The sequence below is a fragment of the Gallus gallus genome, chromosome Z (genome assembly GCF_016699485.2).
Source record: "Gallus gallus isolate bGalGal1 chromosome Z, bGalGal1.mat.broiler.GRCg7b, whole genome shotgun sequence".
Classification (NCBI taxonomy): Eukaryota; Metazoa; Chordata; class Aves; order Galliformes; family Phasianidae; genus Gallus; species Gallus gallus.
Window position 1 is genome coordinate 1,100,845 of NC_052572.1, and position 19,594 is coordinate 1,120,438.

A 19,594-nucleotide genomic window follows, 5' to 3' on the forward strand; every position below is an offset into this window, starting at 1 on the left:
ATGAATTCAAAATGATAACACAATCGCGAGGTGATACATTAAATCTCTGGATGTCACTGCATCATGGAAAAAACAACATAACATTTCAAGTGAAAGGTTGGTCTCTGGATAAGAAAAATAGCAACCGGAGTGCTTTTCTATACTCTTTTATCTCAGTTTCTTCCAAGAGGGAGATGTGGGGAACAGGCAAACCTTGGGAGGCAGGCAAACTTGGGGAATAGCCTTGGTGTTCTTGTTGTGTCTTAAAGATGGGAAAGACAGTGGTGACAATTCTTTCCCCACAGTGTTAAATGTTGCTGTGCTCTGTACTGGGACGAGCAGCCCCTGGTCTGCCATTTCAAGCAGCCGTGCAGATGAAGAGGACAACTGTAGGACCAGGGCTGTTAGGTTGCCCTTTGCCCCCTCACTCCCTTTGCCTTTCCAGCGTACAGCCGATCTGAACAGCTGCCTTCACTGCCTATTTCTATCGGTGGCACTGTCTGGGATATAACCAGAAGCAGAAAAATATTAGAACATTGAAAGCCCAAATCTCTATAGCTGTGCTTAAATTTTCCCAAAAGGTCTGAAGCCATTGCAAAAATACTCTCAAATGGGCCTCCTTACGTGTTATGAAAAGATCTTTTGTTATAGCTCAGTACTGCTACCTTTGAGAGAGAAGGGCAAGAGATACCATCAAATCACTTAACACACTTCCTCTTTTCATCAGATAAGCAGTATATACAAAGCTAAGCAGACACCTTCCTTCTACCCATGCAGCTCACAAGAATACAGGCCCAAGAAAAGTTAATGTCACCACCAATTATGGAGTCAGTGAGCACTCTGAGTCCCTTGCAACTCAGGATATTCTGTTCTGTTCTGCTAAAAGCAGAAAAACTAACTTGAAGAGTTCCAAACTGAGAAAAGAATCTTTTATAAAAGCTTCTTTTGGAAATATGTATTCTAAAGCACTGGCACTTTTGTTAGCTGCAAGAGGGATTTTAGCTGAGTTCCTTCATCCCGTCCCAGCACCATTCCTTTCAATTCCTTGCAAAAAAAAGGGCAATACAAACTTTGACCCTGCTGCTCAGGGCACCTCCTTCCCTACAACCTCCAGTCCAGTGTTAGGTTTCCTTTCTTTTTCCAGTGAAAGAGTTGAAGGGAAGAAGAATCACCTGAGCTACAGGCAGCAGGATCTAGGAGTGGGATGAGATACGCTTAAGAACTTGTATTTGCATTGGCTGGGGGAGGTGCTAGTGATTGCAAGCCCAACTGGAGCTCTGGCTCCAAGACCATACTGGATTCGGGGCTGCTTCCTCTGTGGTCAGAAGCCCTGGACAGCACAAACACCAGGCCTTCCATCATACCCCAGACTGGAGCCAGTGTTGGCCTTGCTTTTTTCATCCCTATCTTCCTCCAGCTAATTTGCTAAGTAGTCTCTTTGTAAGTCACCTGAAAAGCACTGTGAATAAGATTGTTCTTAGGAGGCACAAAGCAAAGCCCAAGCTCAATCTACAGTGTAGATCCATCCCTTTAGAATAAAACAATTGTGTTTCCCTGATAGAAGGATTCCCACAAGCCTGAACGAAAAGGGGTTAAAAGCATCAGATGACGACTGCTTTATAGCAAGGATAAATTCCACTGCACTCTCTTGCAAAATATTCAACCTGTGAAGAGTTTGATGCAGAAAGCAAAACCATGCTGTCGAGAAGGAATTCTTCACTTACCCTTTGGCCAATGTTGCTATGCCAACGTCAGTTAGTTTCATTCCTACACCTACAAGACATCAAGGAAACAGACAGCTTGAGTTACATTAGAATCTCTAGGAATATTTTCAGAGTCAAGAAAGCCACATATAGAAGCCTTCAATATTCTTTACCGAGTCCACATTTTTCATTTTAAATATCTGTCACCTTTTTTTTTTTTTAAACATTTTAAAGTACAGTGATTAAAAATAGGATGCTTATGCTCTGTATCACTAGGTATTTCTAAATGTCTATCTCATTACAGAAATTTACAGACAGCAAAGTGGTAAAGAGAGCATAATACGTTTCCTGTGCTGGACAGTCTTTGGCAGAGGGGATGCACTTTCATAACTGTGCTTTAAGAAATACCCAAAATCTTTCCTTGTGCATATGCCATGAGATGGCTGTGTTTATTTTTGGGTTTGTGGTTTTGGTGCTTTGCAAGCTTGTGCCACAGTGTTTATCAGTAAGAATATCTCAGCTGCTTTGCTGATCAACCTGGTCAGGCTGTCTTGTTCTCACTTGTTGAGTGAGAGAGCCAAAATCCCTCTAACTCTCAGTGTTTCCGAAACCTCATTTTTTTTTTCCCTTAATAGGTCCCTTTGTTGACTTGTTTATAAGCAGAATCCAGTTCTGTTGTGTGCATTTTTACTGTCGAGGAAAATGATGGGTTTTTTTTGTTGTAGAATAGTCCTAGAAATCTCTACTGCTGTGCCTGAAAAAATGCAGCCTAATACTAGAATGACAAGATGGCCAGAGAGCAAGGTTGTTTCTCTTCATCAGCCTCAGGTATATTGTCCTTTGTTGCAATAATCCTGAAAAAGGTTCAGATACCATTGCTGCTGTTTTGCTTCCCTCAGACTATGATTTTGTTTTCCCTTTTAATTATTTGAGGAGTCTTCTTGTTTAGATATTCCTGATTCTCCTGCCTTCTCACATTAAACAGTATGGGAAAAGGTTTAAGATTCCACCTTTCTCTGTTGTCCTTTAGCAAGGGCCTGCCTTTCTCTGTTTCAAATACATATGCACACGTTGTGTTGTGTACAGCCTCATGGTAAAGGCAGCAAAGTGTTTGTGCACAGCATATTTCTCCATTCTTTTTTGTTGTTGTTGTTGTTTTTTTTTTGAAGGAGTCTGTTTTTCCAAGCCTAGTCAGGACCTGAGTGAGGAGCAGATAGTAAGAATTTAAATATAAGAAAAAGTGCACTAAAAGCATGTTATTAAAACCCAAAATGCCCTTAAGGCATTTCATTAACATCTGGGAAATGGCATCATAAACCAAGTGACTCATATTGAGTGTTCTGAATTACTGAAAGGACGTGTGGAAGGACAACTCTCTAATAAGGGTGTTGGATTTTTTTTCCTTTTCCAAACTGTTGCTTACAGGAATATAAGCTAGGTTAAGATTCCCTTTCTCTGCTGATTTGATAAATGTCACAGTGGTGCACAGTATATGTTTGCTGCTGCTACCACAGTAGGGAATTCATGCGTGTGATTTCTCTGTTCTCTAGGGTAACACACACACAAACAAGTACAGTGCACTCAAGGAAGCTAGAAAATAAAATACCCTAGCTCTCACTCTTGAGTCTTTTATTCTGACCTGCAAGAGATGCTGTATGAAAAGAACACACATTAAATGAACTGCCTGAAAAATTCTGTATTTGTACTACTCCTCCATTTACTTTGCCAAAGGCTCTTGCAAAGAGTAAATCTCAGTGCCTACACGATATTGAAAAAGATCTCAGTGTAAATACATCCAATGTCCCCATTTACTAATTTTTCTATCAGGCACTACAATAGTTGAAACTGAAGTTTTAAGAATAAGAAAACATTTTGTATATCAACTTGTTTTTAAATTTGAGGGATGGTTTCATGAAATTAATCTTGCTGTTTTTGCTATGTGGTTGCACTGCTGCAATGCCTCTGAGCTCACACACAGCACTATCATCTTTTTACTGTGGCAGCTATTACACAAATACATCCACTGAAAATTGGAGGTATGAAACCTTCCTGTTTGCATAACAGATTCAGACTTGACCATTGCTTCCAGCCTCTTGCTACTAAATGATTCAAATAGTAACATGACAAGGGAGAGGAAATTAACAGAATGGCAGATGACATCTCCAGTAAGGCACAAATTAGGATAATAAGGGCTGGTTAAGGAGGTTACATTACTTAAGATTTTTTCATAAACCCTGTCTGTATGTGATTTAAGAGTATAAGAGATCCCTGCATGGGAGACAGAGCAATAACATGCTTATACAACTCCAGGAAGCATGGTCCAGAGTTGCCAAACAAACAGACTCAAGCCGTACTTACAGTCTAAGTAGGAAAAAACAGATATGTCGATTGAGCGCAAGATGAACCAAATGAACACGGGAAAATACTGCTTCTGCATACAACCCATGTAAGGTATCCCTATGTCACCCAAGAAAAACCATCTCAGTGTCCACACCGACAGGTAGAGATGCCCTGATTATATCACCAGTTATAGGCCAGGGTACCGTTCCCATCTGGAGAAGGCTTTGCCCATTACATGGTTACAGAAGGAGCCACTGAAGGCCAGGAATAGCATCACTCAGAAGTTGGTCCCTGGAAGTTTGGCATCTATGCAGTTTGACTGTGAATATAATCATTTTATTGCCCTGCTCAGATAACTCACCTTGCAGGTCAGTGACAAGCAAGTTCCCATTGGTTTTCTCATACACCCAGTGCTGGAAGGTGCAACACTTCTGGCCAGCCTCTGAGTCTCTCCTCAGGAAATTGATCTCCTTGCCATCCTTGACGGAGTATTTCACAAATTCCCCAATCAGCTCCTCCTCCACTGTTGCATAGGGGATGTTATTAGCAGGACGATGGACAAGAAAAATAGGAATGATCCTGAAATTAAAGGATAAAAAATAATAAAATACACTGTGCTCAGTCAGTGAAAGAGTAAGACATAAACAAACTGATTTGCAGAGAGTGAAGGAACAGCTACCAAGACAGGAGAGATCTGGATAAGATTCAGATCTAAACTGGATAGATAAGGATTTGAAGGGTGGACAATTCAGTGGATAAAGAATTGGTTGAGTGGTCACAGTCAGAGGGCTGTGGTCACTGGCTCTGTGTCCAGGCACAGGTAGTGACAAGTGGTGTCCCGCAGGGCACATCTTAAGACCAGTGTTTTTGAACATCTTTATCCATGACATAGATAGTGAGATCAAATGGATCCCTAGCAAATTTGCTGATGACACCAAGCTGAGTGATGCGGTTGGTACTGCAAAAGGAAGGGATGCCATCCACAGGGACCTGGACAGGCTTAAGAAGTGGGTCCACATGAACAAAAAAAGGTTCAACAAGGCCAAGTGCAAGCTGCTGCATTTGGGTTGGAGCATCTCCTCTGTTCTGCCCTTGTGAGGCCATATTTGGAGTACTGTGTCCAGGCCTGGTGTCCCCAGAACAAGAAGGATGAAGAGCTGTTGGAGTGGGCCCAGGGAAGGACCATGAAATTGTTCAGAGGACAGGAACACCTCTCCTATGAAGAAGGTTTGAGGGAGTTGGGCTTGTTTAGCTTGGAGAAGAGGAGGCTCCAGGGGGACCTCACTGCAGTCTTCCAGTACTTAAAAGGAGCTTATAAAGAGGAAGGAGAACAACTTTCAAACAGGCAGACAGTGATAGAACAAGGAGGAATAATTTTAAACAAAAAGAGGAGACATTCATGTCAGATGTTAGGAGGAAAAATCCTTCACTCAGAGGGCAGTGAGCCCTGGCACTGATGCCCAGAGAAGTGTGGGTACTCCATCCCTGGAGGGGCTCAAGATGAGGCTGGATGGAGCTTTGGGCATACTGATTTGGTAGGGGGCAATTAGCCCATGGTAGGGGCGGACCTGGTGGGGGTCTTTAGGGCCCCTTCCAACCCAGGAAAATTTGTGATTCCATGAGCCTATGATACTTGGTTAGCAGAGCTCTTGCTATCTGGAAAGCAGTATGCTCCTTCACAGATAGCCTGCTTCTGTTTGTGCTGTTATCTGGATAACTCGGTACCAGGCAGCATCCTTTTGCTGCAGTACAAATCTCCAAGACTGAGATCTTAGAACTGAGCAAAAAAACACATCTGTGTATATTAGAGTGGAATAAAATACTGCTTTGAGATAAGATAATTTCAGAAAGCCATTCAGCTGAAGTTTGTCGTGGAACATCACCATGTTTTTCAGCTGGTTCACAAGAGCTCCTGACACAGTCTCAGAACAGATGGGGTAAATGGCTGTCACTAGTTTCACAAGAACAGGTTTCCAGTTACTTGCTTTCTTACAAACAGCCTTATCTCATAGAGAAACATTTCCAAAGGGGTGGTAAAGTTACAGACATACTTCTACTAGGTGGTGAAAATGTCAGGGTTATGAATGCATGGAGGTGCTGTATATACACTGAAAGGAGATCGAAAAGAATCAAGCATGGGTCATAGAACCATATATAAACAGAGTACTTCTGCATAGGTCTCCTAGTCCTAGTCCACAGTCAAGCACAGAAGGCTCTGAGTAGTTCCATATTACTGAACTCTGAAAGGAAAAGATATAGGTCCAGGGATAAAGAAGTGTTAGTAGAACTCCACTGTAAAGGCACCTTAAGACCACAGAATCTCTCTCTCTCTCTTTCCATCCTGCCCCCTTACAAGTGTCTAGAGGCCAGTCCACTGATTATTATGATAGGACAGAGCTTTCTCTGCTCTTCTCTCACTTTTCTATTATAGTTAAATGTGCACGGGTAGGTTAAAGCTTTAACTGTAAAGACAACTCTGGAGAACAAAGATGACTTCTCTTTTGCTCTATTTTCCTTATAAAATACTCCTTTGAATACAATTTTGCTTTGACAAGGGTTGGCTAGAGAAAGAAGATCAAGCCTTGACATTCTGAAAAGAACAGAAAAGCAAAACAACTATGTGCACATTACCTCTTTTCTCTCCTGCTGATGTCTTCTAGCCAATTATTTAGAATAAAACAACCAGCTCTGAGCCTTTCATGTGCCTACTATTTGCACCAGACTTCCAAGTTTTGTAGAGTACACGCTCTCTCTCATACTAAAATTACATCCCACATCTACAGAAATCTCTGGAACAGACATTTTATAGGGAACAATGTACTTCCAAAAGGAGGCTGATGAGCACAAATGTTTTCCCTGAAAGATGTCACTGCGATCTCTGCTGCTTTTTCTAATGCTGAAAAGGCTGCTTTGAGGAACCTTTCTAGAGGTCGCCTTTTAGGTAGAGCTGAAATGATTTATTTGGAGAAACCTTTGTGTTGTATAGAAGCAGCTGCAGTGACAATGTATTTGTCCATACTTTACTGCATTATTACAAAAAAAAAAAAAAGAAGAAGAACCCTGTGAAACATCATTTTGACAATATGGCTTCCTTTATAATCCTTACATAACAGCTTCATTTTTTTTCTCTGGTCTGCTGTTTTTTTCCTGACCTAACCCACTGCCACTTCACTGCACTGACAGCTTAATCTGAGAGCTACAAAGAAAATAATGCAGCCGTGTTGAGCACACGCGCTGCACATGAAGTACTCAGATGGAATTGGTCCAGCCTTCCTGTTCCCTTCTGGTGCTGCGTGAAATGGCTGCCACTGTGGATGATGTGAATGTAAATTCTCCTAATTAGTAAAGAGAGGGTACTAAACTACGCACTGTACTTGATTAGCAAGGCTTAGCTTTTTGCAGTTTGAGTCAGGGCGTTATAATGTTTTATATATTGTCGGTGGATGGGACCCTCAGGCTAATCAACTTGAATTTTCTATGGACACTGCTGAGAACAGAGCTCCTCTAATTTTTCTTTCCAGTAAATCAGTGCACATGAGAAAATCTTGTATCGTCTTAAAGGAGATGGAGATTTAGCCTGCTGTCAAGCATGCAGAAGCAAGGCAGATGGCATTTCAACCATCCATTGCAAACTCAACCCTACGAAGTAGCTTGAGACTGGAACAGCAAATCCTTCAGATAAGATCTATTGCCAAATCTTCAAGGTGTCAACTCCCAGCCTCAGCAGCAGAGATGAGTATGTACTGAGTTGTTAGATTGATGAACAGATTGATTGGGGATAGACTGATGTTGGGGAAATTAAAAATTTCTGATATGAAAGAAGCTATTCCCTCTCTTCTTTAGAAATCACACTCAGCAGACAGTGGGAAGGGGCATACAGGTCAGTTGTCCTGGTTTCAGCTAGGACAGAGCTGATTTTTTCTCATAGTGTCTGGTATGATGCCATATTTTGGCTTTGAGAGGAAATGTTGTTGATAACACACTGATGTTTTGGTTCTGTCTGAGCAGGGTAGCACAGAGATAAGGACCTTTCAGCTTCTCACACAGTCCTGGCAGTGAGGGACTGGGAGGACACAGGAAGCTGGGAGGAGACAGAATCAGGACAGTTGACCTAAACTGGACAAAGGGCTTCCAAACCATATGATATCATGTGAAAAACCATAAAACTGAGGGGAATCGGGCAGGGGGCAGCTGCTGCTTGGAGACTGTGTGGGCATCGGTGGATGGGTGGTGAGCAATTGCTTTGTACACCACTTATTTTGTACATATATATATATATACACACATGCATATAATTATTCCATCTTAGTAACCTACAAGTCCTATTTTTTTCCCAATACACTCTCCCCATTCCTCCTGGGAGTAAGCAAATGGCTGTGCAGCACTCAGCTGCTGCTTGGTTAAGCCATAAGATCTATCTATATGTGTATGTATGGTACTCACTCTGGTGCCTCTCCAAAGCCTTCCAAAGGTTCAGCTTCAGCTGCATATATCTTCGCATACTCCCTTGCAGTATTTTGGACATAGCATTCCTAAGGAACATTATGCAAAACATTTGACAGGTCAGCTGTTTAAATATTTCCCACTTAGTTTTTCTCCACAATTTTCACTTGCAAAGGGCTGGGAAACCTTACCTGCAGTGCTAGTTTGTAGTTCCTTTGAACTAGATCATCCTTACTCTTGGTCCCATATGTGATAGCATTGTGCACTTTGAGAACACAAGGGTGTCCAGGACTGAAAACTGGCACGAGGCCTTGCATCACTTTACTTCGGAAGGCTTTCCGGTGCATGCCTTCACCAAAGTGAAGCTCTTCTGTAGCTAATATTCCATGCAGGTTCCCACCAAAATAGCTGTCACAGATGAAATCTTCTCTGAACATGAGTTGCATGAATTCAATTTCTTCCACACCTGAAACACAATGCCACTTTGTTCTGCACATCTTTCTGCAGTCACAGGGAAAGGGGTGGACATGAGAGGATGAATGTTTTTCTCCATAGAGGTTTAAAGAGTATGGTCTATGGAAACAGTGGCCCCACTTGCATTATTATTGGCCTGGTTCCCCCCTCCTTTAAAAAGCAGATCTGCTACACAGGAAGTCCTGTCTTTATTTTAACATGGAACTAGATGTTTCATTTTATTCTTCAAGAAAAAATTAAAGAAACAAACAAACAAAAAAAACCACAGACAATTGGCTGAATGAACTTCCTTACTAGTACAGTATGTTCAGGAATGATAAACCAATTTACAATGCACTGCCTATTTTTAGTTGCAGCACAGCGAGGCATAGGCAGGGTGTGATTAAACACAAGATAACATATGGGGAAAGCATTCCAAACCACAATGCCTGCCTGTTTCTTGGAATAAAGTTGCATAGCAGGTGCCTTGCAAAGACCATGCGTTCAAATCCAGTTTTTCTGCCAAAATTGCTTTCTGTACACTTTGTGCATCTATGTCTCTGTGTGCTCAGTACTGTGCCCCATGTTGCAATGCTGTTTCACTGTTTACTAAATGTGAAGTGCTAGTGCATCACAGTAGTGACAAGTTACACAGACAATCAAGTTCAACTGAGTGGTCTGTCATAGTGTGTGCTCTGACCCCCTGCACAAACAGTTCTATCCTATATGAAGGTATTTCATCAAGAAAACTCCCATGAATTCAAGTGGAATTTATTCTTGATGATATAGCAAAGTTGAGTACAAAAAAAGGAAAGATATCTAGGAAAAACATGGGCTTCCCATAGTTTACTGTGGGTTAACTCTTAAAATGTCTCTGGCAGTCTGTCTGCAGACATGTGAAATCTTGGAGGTGTTTTGGTCATTGCGTTTCAGCCTGAAAATTTAAAGGGATCATATACTACAGCTGAAGCCCAAAGCTATGCATCTCTATGATCTGAAGAAGCTAAAAATCCAACCACAGATCTGAATTCTGAGTATTGCTCAGATCTCCAATGAACTTTCACCTGGACAGTATTATGCATAGGCTTTCACAGTGCCCTGTACCTCCGTAAATGCGCTTTCCTCAACAGAATTCAAGCCCAAGTTCTAGACAGCTGTATTCACATAATTACCCAAAATAATAAGACCTCGCTGGATGAAGCCGTAAGAAGCCTGGTCTCACCCCATACCTAACTCTGCCTTGAACAGAACGTGACAGAACCCTGGGGTTCCTTCCAACCTGAATTATGATACCGTCCTATAAATGGATGAGAGGTAAAAACCAGAATGATGACGTAGAGCAAATTAGGTGACTCAGCTGAAACTGATTACACTACTGCACTCCAGCTATTTGCCAAACCAATTACACTTCACTATAACTGTCTAAGCATGGCTATCCATCTCCTTATTCAGAGGGTTCTGAGTCTGAAATGTTCCTTAGAGCTCACCCTATATCTTGGGCCAAATTCACTAAGACAGTGCAGCTTCTTAGGAACTTCGTAACCTCTTAGATAATATTAAGCAACACTAAATCCAGTCCAACTGAATAGTAAAAACATTTGAGAACAGTTTGTACCTCAAAATCAAGAGCCTGCACATCTCAGATGAAAATGCTGCTAATTACTTTGGCTATATTTTTTCATCCTTTCTTCTATTTGGAACAAAGAAGGAACAAAGATTTAATCACGCAGTTTACCAGATGTGTATGCTTACCTTCAAAATGCTGAAAACTGGAGAGATGTTCCAAGACTACAAGGAAACAAAGAGAGGGATTTTCAAAAAATATGAATGGAAACTGCCATTGACATTATTACTAAATGGACCATAAACTGGCACTTACCTTCAGAAGTCAGATTAAACTCAGCAGTCACCCTTCCATATATGTTACTCAAGCAGCAATAATACATTCCTTGGTCTTTGTTACTCGCTTTAGCTATTGCCAAAGAGACGGGAGAGTCATCCTGGGCGCTGAAACAGAATATGTTCATTTTTCATGTGAATATTTCTAAAACATATTTCCATGTATCTGTCCCTGCAATTTCTGTCCATACTGTAAGGACTTACTCAAAACAGGTGCAAGTAGATAAAATATTTTATTTCGCTCTCTCAGAAGCATTCATTCTATTAAGTGCTTCACAACAGACTATCCTACTACACCCTGAGATAAACATAGCTCAGCTGAATCTGCATACAAAGAATTAAGTCACACCAAAAGGCATTCTAATATGCCCATCCATTTCATGGCACATCCATGGAGTACAGTGGTGCTACAAGAAAATACAAAGGACATCTTCCTGTTGATAAATAACAGTATTTGGAAAACTCTGCATGGGAATGTTTGTAAACCTTCTGCAGTGGCAGGGAGCACTGCCTGATGTGCCTGGAAGCAACAGGCATTGTGCTGACTAAAATCCAAGCCTGACATTGGCTCTGCACAAGTCAGCAGGGTTTTGGTTTAACTGACTATATGATTAAGTTTCGGTATACACACCAATATATCTTGTGCAGAAATGAGTATTAAAACTCGCTGACTGAATTCAATCTGGGTTAGTTAAGAAGAGGTTTACTTAAGAATACATTTATTACTCTGCTGCACTTTGGAGCCAATGTGCTTACCCATTTTTTATTTTCTTGCTCTCAGCTGGTGTCAGTTTTAGAAATATTTGGTCTGTTTTCTCTGTGTTTACAGATTTTCCTCACGTTTTCTAATAACATCCATTTTTTGCTTTGTATTCTCTTTTCTCCTGTGCCTCTCCTCATTCCACTTTTGTAACTCCTCACTCAGTATTTCCCAGTCTTTTGCTTTCAGTTTTCAAGCTAGATATTTGCTGCCTGACATCTGCATATGCAACTTCAGTAATGGACCACCAGCAAGTGTTACTGACAGGGGTGCAGTGGTACAGGAATGCAGTTGGAGTATTTACAGATGCAAGCTAACTCTGGAAGCAATAAAACCACTCTGAAACAGTGCTATGTCTAAGTGATTGCACTTAGTGATTGCTCTTCCTCTTAAACCATAAAGATCTTCAAATGGACCACACCGGATGTCCATTGAAGTGCTTCTCAGCAATCCCAGACAATCCACACAGGGACTATGGACACCTGGCTACTGTGTTTTAAGCCTTCTGTGAAGTGAATTAGTGAAGGTATGCACAGTTTTGTTGGTATTTTACCAGCATGAAGTTTTGTGATACTTTGGAACGCTGGGGAACTAATTTTACTCAACACTAGTTTCTAAATGGACTGACCTAGCATGTATTAATGTCAATATCAAGACGTATTTTTTTCCAATGTATTGACAGGTAATAAAATTTTAAAGAATTGTTGCATAATTTCTTGCAATTACTTCCGACTGAAAGAAAAACGTAAGATAGACATGATCCAGATATGCATATATATAAAGATTTATGTGTATTTCCAATGGAACAAACAGTGCTTGGGCTCAAACAAAACTGTCAGAACTACTGGTTGGATTTCAGTTTCAATTAAAGGGAAACTTCCACAGAACTCTACTGAATACTTTGAAATAAAAATGGTAACTGAGAGTTTCTTGTGATCTGTTATCACACATCTTATTTAACACTGCAGAACTAATACATTTGTCATCATTGCACCGTTTCTTTGTTAAAACACAGCAAAATTACTTGGCAGATAATATTGTATGGTAATATCCGTAACCAATATGATAATACAGCAATCAAAATCAATGTAGGTAAAATGAGAAGAATCAGAATGACTTGGGAAGACTTGCCAATTCATGCTTCCTCTCCACTTAAAATAGCATCTTAGCAAACGCCTTCCTACAAAAAATTCTGGATTTTGCAGAATCATGCCTTCTGATGGGAACCTCTTTCCTTTTTTTGCCTTGAGTAATGTTAAATTTCATTTTTTGAAACACAAACGGATTTCAAGAGCTATGCTATACAAAAAAAATTTACTGCACGGTGGAAAAAAATAACTTATTTCACAAAAGATGTGGTTTTAGGATACGCTGGAAAAGATCCTGACAAAGACCTTAGGAGGCTTGTATTTTCCACCCTTGTCGCTGCACTGCCTCTAGCCACTCGGTGTCAGGTTAACTGGCTGGGTTGATGGAAGAGATCATTTTCCTGAAATACAACTCCATCTTCTAGCCCAATCAGCTTGAAGCTCCATGTGATACAGAATATGAAGTTCAAAGGAGTGATCACTTCAAGCTCTACACTGTGTGTTAGTTGCTTCAGCAATTCACTTCCAACACGGAAGGACAGCCGGCCTGCCACATTAACCAGGCGTGTTTATATCGCTTGGCCTGGGTGCTGAGGCTGAAACTTCATATGGTCTTTTACAGCACTTGAAAGTTCGATGAGACTGGTTATGAATGAGCTGAGAGGAATTACGAGCGATGGAATGCAAACTGGAACAAATTAATGCACTCTGTGAAGATAACGCTTTTTAATGACTCTGCTTAATACGTTTTTTTAACCAATCATACTGATGCTGTTATCACATTTAAAGAGCAAATCGCTGGCAAATGGAGTATTTTCACAACAGCTATTTAGAAACCATCAGCCTGACAAAAACGTTGACTTACTTTCTCTGCAGCTGAGCAAGTAACTTGGAGTCTTTAGTCCATGTAATGGTGGAGTCTCCATGAATGTCTCCAAACTGACAGCACAGCTTAATATTTCCAGAGCAGTCGGGGAACAGCTCCGCTTGGATTTTCTTCAGCAGCTTGGGAGCTTGAAACAGAAGAGTTGTATTTTAGGATTGGAAGATCATGAGAGTGTTTTTGGCATTTTAAGGGAACTCCAGAATGTTTTGCACATGCTAATAACATGAATCCGACAATACTGGTAAAGAAGGCTTTAAAATACAGAGGTTTTAAAGGACTGATTCAGTGCCTCCACAGTCAATGGAAATGTTTTCAATGCAAAGACATTCTGAATATATGGAATAAAACCAAGGGAAGTTCTATTCTGAAAGGGCAACAACATAGAATCACTTCTTACTCAGAACACATTCTCACTGACTGGATGCCCAGATAGTTTTATTGGTACAAGAAGAGACAACACAAGGGTCCAGCACAACGTAGGGTTACACCATTAGAATTCAGACTAGCTGAATACTTGATATGGGTGCATTTTTTAACCCACTCGCAGAGTTTAAGAGAAACAGCCCCAAGTCCCATGAGGCACAAAGTCTGCAGGGTACTCTTGTATGTAACACACCTAATGCACGCTGCCAGGACTGGGTTTTATTGTAAGGTGCAGTGATGGTCCCATTTCCTTCAAACACAGCTAGGGGGAGGAACCCACACTCAGTGGTTAGATATTGGCTCCACCAATAACAAGGACACTTGGCAATGGCAGTGGCCTTTACTTCCTTCTCCAAATAATTCATTTCCTGCCTCTAAAGCAAGTCCCTTCTTTCCAGTCACAGGACTTGGTACTTTTACTAAAGATGGACCATTGTGCAGAAAAGATGAATGGCTTATTGACGTTTCAGAAGGAGAACATCCTGCCCAGCTCAGGGAAGGCCCTGATGGCGCAGTTCCCTGCTCAGGCACGTTGCTGGCTCACAGGACAGCTGTAGCAGCAGGAACCTAGGGCTCAGGGAGTAGGCTGGGGCCTGCGTGTTGTGGTCCAGGCAATAGTGCTGGTCACAAAGCCTGAGAGAGATGGGGAGAGTGACCCTTCGCCTTGAGAAAAGAACTTAAGAAATGGGTTCTGCCTATTTTTGTTTGTAAGAGAGGGAATGGACATATGCTTAGGGAGAGGTTTGGGGATCAGGATACATCCCTGCACTCAAGCGAGACATCCCTGCCAGACGTAAGGGATGCAACATGCTGGGTGTCGTGTTTCCTGCTGTGTTAATTCTGCCGCACGCTGAATGAGCTGGCATGACACTTCTCTCTCAGGAATCCCATGCCAGCAGCCTAACTTTCCCCCTCTAATGCCCAAGGAATGCTGAATCCAACCCGAGGGGTCAGGCACCTGGGATTCACTGCTATGTTTGCCCTGTAACCACTTAAGTCCTTAGGCCTAAGAACCTTGATGAATCAGGGCTGAAATGGCGCAGAGAGTATGTGACAGCACTGGAAATAGAACGAAAGGCTCCAGTTTTCCTGCCCTGGCCACAAAGCAATTTCTCCTGGAGGTGAAAATAATGCAAAAGAGAATGTCCTCAGTGAATAGCATGCTGACCAGACCAGCCTCCCCATAACGCTGGGAAAAGGTCCATGCAAACATTCTGAAGTATAAACACACACTGACTTCAGTCTGGACTGCAGCAGATCAGAAGCACAAGAAAATCCAGCTCTACAATGAAAAGGTAAATGTTTAAAACATTCTTCAAGTCCAGTCTTAGACACCTGGAAAAGCTAGGCTTTTCTCAGTAGTTGCTGTTTTCCTGTTATACTTTGAAGGAATGTGTCTCTCCTTCGCCCATACTCTACTGGGTCCTTTGGTAATTTCTGATAGAGCTCTGTGCTTTCAATTATCCTTTTTGGGCCAGTAGGCATATAGCAGACCTCTCTATAGCAAATTCCCATCATGTCTAGCCTTTTTTCCTGGTCAGTGTAGCTCATCTCCCATCATTCCCTTTCACAGTCATTTCTTGTAGGTAAGCACACTTGCAAAGGACACGTCTGAATAAGGTTGCTTTTTAAAGTCTGATTACACTGCACTGTAATTAGAATCTCTGAAAAGCGTCACAGTTTTTTAGCTCACCTTGAGTCACTGTTCAGTCTTACTCTGATCTTAAAAATTATTTCAGGATATGAACGCAAAAAGCAACATTAAAAGGTGAAAGTAAGACCTTGATCCTTGCAAAGTATCCATGGAAACCACAAACACCTCATCTGTCTATCTGTTACGCTGCTGCTCCCATCTGCATTTCGTTTTATCCATTAGCAATCTCCCAGAAGCCCTGATAAGCAACCTTCTTCTCATTTCAGTTCTGTGCTTTTTTTTTTTTAAGGTCAGTTTAAAAATGCTAATCTCGTCAGTGTCATTTTTGAGCAGTAGTAGTGAAAAGGAATGCAGAACTAGCCATCAGTCATCAGATAGTACTGCAAAACATTATGTTTATCAGTGGCACTCTACTAGTAACAGTAATACTTCTCCAGCAATAAAACCATTTGGTAACCAAGATAGCGTAATTGCATTTGGGAGCCACCATGTGGGAGCATAACTGGGAACACTGCCCATAGGAACATAATGACATGCTAGTACTGGGCTGGCAGCTGCTATACTGTGCTGTTATGTGCTACCACCATGCTATCCACCTCTGAAAACTGACTTGAGGAGACAAAGAAGTAGCTAATTCAAAAAGGGTAAGAAGTTGACAAATATATTTGTCAGGTAGGAAAAGGATTCTGGGGGGGTATCAGCTCTGTGGCATAGGGGTACAAGTAGTTAAGTTATCACAACGAGAAATTAACACCAATGATGACAGAACACTTTGGATTGATGTGATTTTGGCTAAAGAAAGCTTGCAGTATGCTTAACCACTGTTAACTTCCTATTGAAATCTGAAGGATGGGAAAGGACAGAAATGAAGAGCAGTTTTCTCTTACCTTTGCTATCCTTTTTTGAAATCAGCTTCCTTTGCTCTTTTTTGTTCTCTTTATAGATGATGTTGGCCTCACTTTTAACACAGCTAGGATCCTTGCTAACATTTTCTCTCTCTGCCAGTCGAGGCTTCTTTGATAGTGTTGCTGGAGGTAATTTCTTCTTTGCTCCAGTAGCTACATTCCCACTCCTTGCTATGTGTTGTTTACATTTGATGGGCTCAGGCTCAGCAACAGTTGGTAAAGTCTGGCAGGACTTCGATCTTTCTTGACTCTCTAGCCTTTTTGCATCAACAGGGAATGGATCATAGGCAGTCAACGCTAAGGAGTATGGCTGAGTACTACTGCAGGGTGGTTGCCTTTGAAAGTAGAGGTTGTCTCCTTGTGGCAAACCAACTAAACCACCTACTGCAGTCCCTGATGTCATGACTTCTCCATCTTTATGACACCGAGTAGACTTAATTGAATAGTTAAACTCAGTCAGCTTGCTGGAAGAGATCAAGTTGGGAGAGGACTGCTTAGTGATATTATTGCTAATCTGTCTCTGAGCCTTGGAGCTAGTTGAAGGGTGCAAAGGAAACTTCACTTCAGCATCATCTGGGCTGTACTCAATCGTTCTTCGAATCTCTTGTTTATTTTCACACAAGATTGCTCTCTCCTTGCTTGCTTCAGGTGCGTTATGGAACTCATCCTGCAGTGCTCTGCAGAAAGTTCCCAGCTTACACAATTTTTCATCTACTTTGACAGCAGTTTGTGTGCATTCTGCTTGTGCTTGGCTTCCTGTGCCAGATGATCCCATTGCTGACACACTGTGAAGAGCGCCCTTTGACTGGTTTACAGGTATGACGAATGGTGATGTTTCTCCTACATTTACTTGCTGGATATCCATCTGATTGCTGACATCTCTGTAATCATCACTTGCTATGCTGCTGTACTCATTTTGAACCATTCTTGGTAGTGGAGTACTAACTGATGCTGATGTTACGTTCCCAGATGCATATGTGTAATTATTTGAAGAATCTGGTTTTAACTCTTCATCAGACTTAAAGGTGTTGTCAGGAAAAAATACCTGCTGTTCTGACACGCTGGGAGGGGAAGCTGCAGGCTGACTCTCTGAAACGTCTCTAACTCCAGAGCCGCAGGAAGTTTCAGCCCTTTGTTCATCACCTATGCAAATGCCTCTCTGTTCTTTTTCTGTTTTACTTGGTTCATATTTGGGCACTTCTGCACAAAAATCTGTTAATGAGGGATTCTCAGAAGAGGGAGTGAATACTATTTCTTGTTCTTGTAATTCCGTCATTTGGTATGTATTGTGAGGTAGATTCCTACATGTTATGTTTCCAGGAGTGTTAATTAAATTGGGCAGTTTCATTAGGTAACTGTACTTCTGTGCATTAGAAACAACTGGAACATCTTGACAGTCGTAATTTTTCAAAAGATGATAACTGCCAGAATGAGTGCCATTTTGTGCATTCAAGTCTGAGTGATTTCTTTTCTCATGCAAATCGTCTTCACAGCTTTTACCTGTGGTGTTAACAGAAGCGTGTTCTCCATGTGCAAACTGAAGGGTATTTTCATCAGAGGAATTACTGGGGAGAACAAATTTCCCTTCAGGGAAATATGTCAGTTTATTTCTTGCTGGATAGCAGCCTTTAAAATGACAGTCATCTTCATCTGTGTTCTTACTTATAGTCTTACTTACCAATGGTATGTTCTGCTCAGTGTGAAGTAATTGTCCAGTTGTCCAGTGTGACCTATCTGACACGTAAGCTGAATTTTCATTGTCACTTGCTAAATTACTACTCTGAGCACTTTTTAATACTCGACGGGATTCCGCATCACGTGTTTGGAGAGCATTATTAACTGTAAGCTTTCCTTCCCAATAAACCGTCATTCGAATGGATCCATTATTGTCAGTTATTGTTTGACTTGGCTTCTGCTCCAAGCACACCTCTGTATTTAAGACATCCTTTGGAGTACAAACAGATACGGTTTCTGCTTTATTTCCACTGCTAGAACTTAGACACGTACCATCTGCTTCTGTAAGAAAAACGTTTCCTCTGGATACACTATTATACGCTTCATCTGTTTTCAGTAGGATATTAGAAACACTGCAGTCTTCTTTCTCTGTTCTTTCTCCAGTAGGCGGTTGTGTAATAGGTTCCTGCTGCTCTATCACATTTTGAGGCACAGGGTGATCAGAACAGGTCTCCTGCAATAAGTTCATTTCTGCAACTCTGGTATCTGCCGGCCTCATTTCTAAACTTGTGATTCCACAGTTTTCAAATGGGATTTGACAGTCTGAGTCATCTTCATGAAAAAGTTTCCATAGTTTGTCATGCACTGCAGCTAAATCGGCATCTCCTTTGCACCCAGGTTCTCCAGATTCCAGAACTGACTGGGGATTAGCTTCAAACAGCAATGCATCAGATGATATACTGCAGAGAGTATCTGTGTCATTGCTGTCATGTGAGTCAAAATCATACCTTTGCCCTCTCCCCCTTGGCTCATCACATAGCTTTGCAGAAGAGAGAACAGCACATAAACATTCTTGTTTATCAGGAACGGAGTCAGTGTCCCATAAAGGAAAAGGTGAAGTGTCATTCTTAGGTTTGTTGTCCTTACTACTAATATCTGTTCCTTGTTCCCAGAAGACTTGTTGGTGACAGCTTTCTCTCTTATCACAAGGAGCATCGTGTTGAGAATAGGTCTGTACATTTGCATTTTTTCCTTGTAATGTCTTCTCGGTACAGAGCGCTTCTGAAGCTGAATGGATGACTCCTACACACTTGCAAGTCGTGAAGATGCCTTCCTTTTCTGTTTCAGGCTCCATACATGGTCTATCACAATTCTGGGCACAGATTTTGAAACTGTCACCTTGCTTCTACAAAAAAAGAAAAAGAAACATGATGGAATTAAAAATTAGGATTGCTTCTTGACACAGACCCAAACTAGAGTCTTGAATTGAAATGCACCTAATTATTTTGTTGTTGTTGTTGCTTATGTTTTTATAGTTGTCAGTATCTATAGTTTATGGATAGTTTGCCCTCACCAGACCAGGGTGCCCAGGATCCCATCCAGCCTG

At 41.4% G+C, this 19,594-nt stretch overlaps 1 protein-coding gene across 2 annotated transcripts in view; it reads right to left on the bottom strand.

The window, feature by feature from the left end:
• ALPK2 (alpha kinase 2) overlaps window positions 1-19,594 on the bottom strand; it is a 40,789-nt gene that overhangs the window by 4,366 nt on the left and 16,829 nt on the right. For both annotated transcript variants that reach the window (XM_046905584.1, XM_424461.7), the window contains 8 exons: window positions 16,516-19,393; window positions 13,531-13,678; window positions 10,798-10,925; window positions 10,671-10,706; window positions 8,657-8,931; window positions 8,466-8,554; window positions 4,384-4,601; window positions 1,704-1,752 (listed from right to left, as the gene is read on the bottom strand). In XM_046905584.1, the coding sequence (XP_046761540.1) occupies window positions 1,704-1,752; window positions 4,384-4,601; window positions 8,466-8,554; window positions 8,657-8,931; window positions 10,671-10,706; window positions 10,798-10,925; window positions 13,531-13,678; window positions 16,516-19,393 (3,821 nt within the window). The remainder of the gene's footprint in view (window positions 1-1,703; window positions 1,753-4,383; window positions 4,602-8,465; window positions 8,555-8,656; window positions 8,932-10,670; window positions 10,707-10,797; window positions 10,926-13,530; window positions 13,679-16,515; window positions 19,394-19,594) is intronic.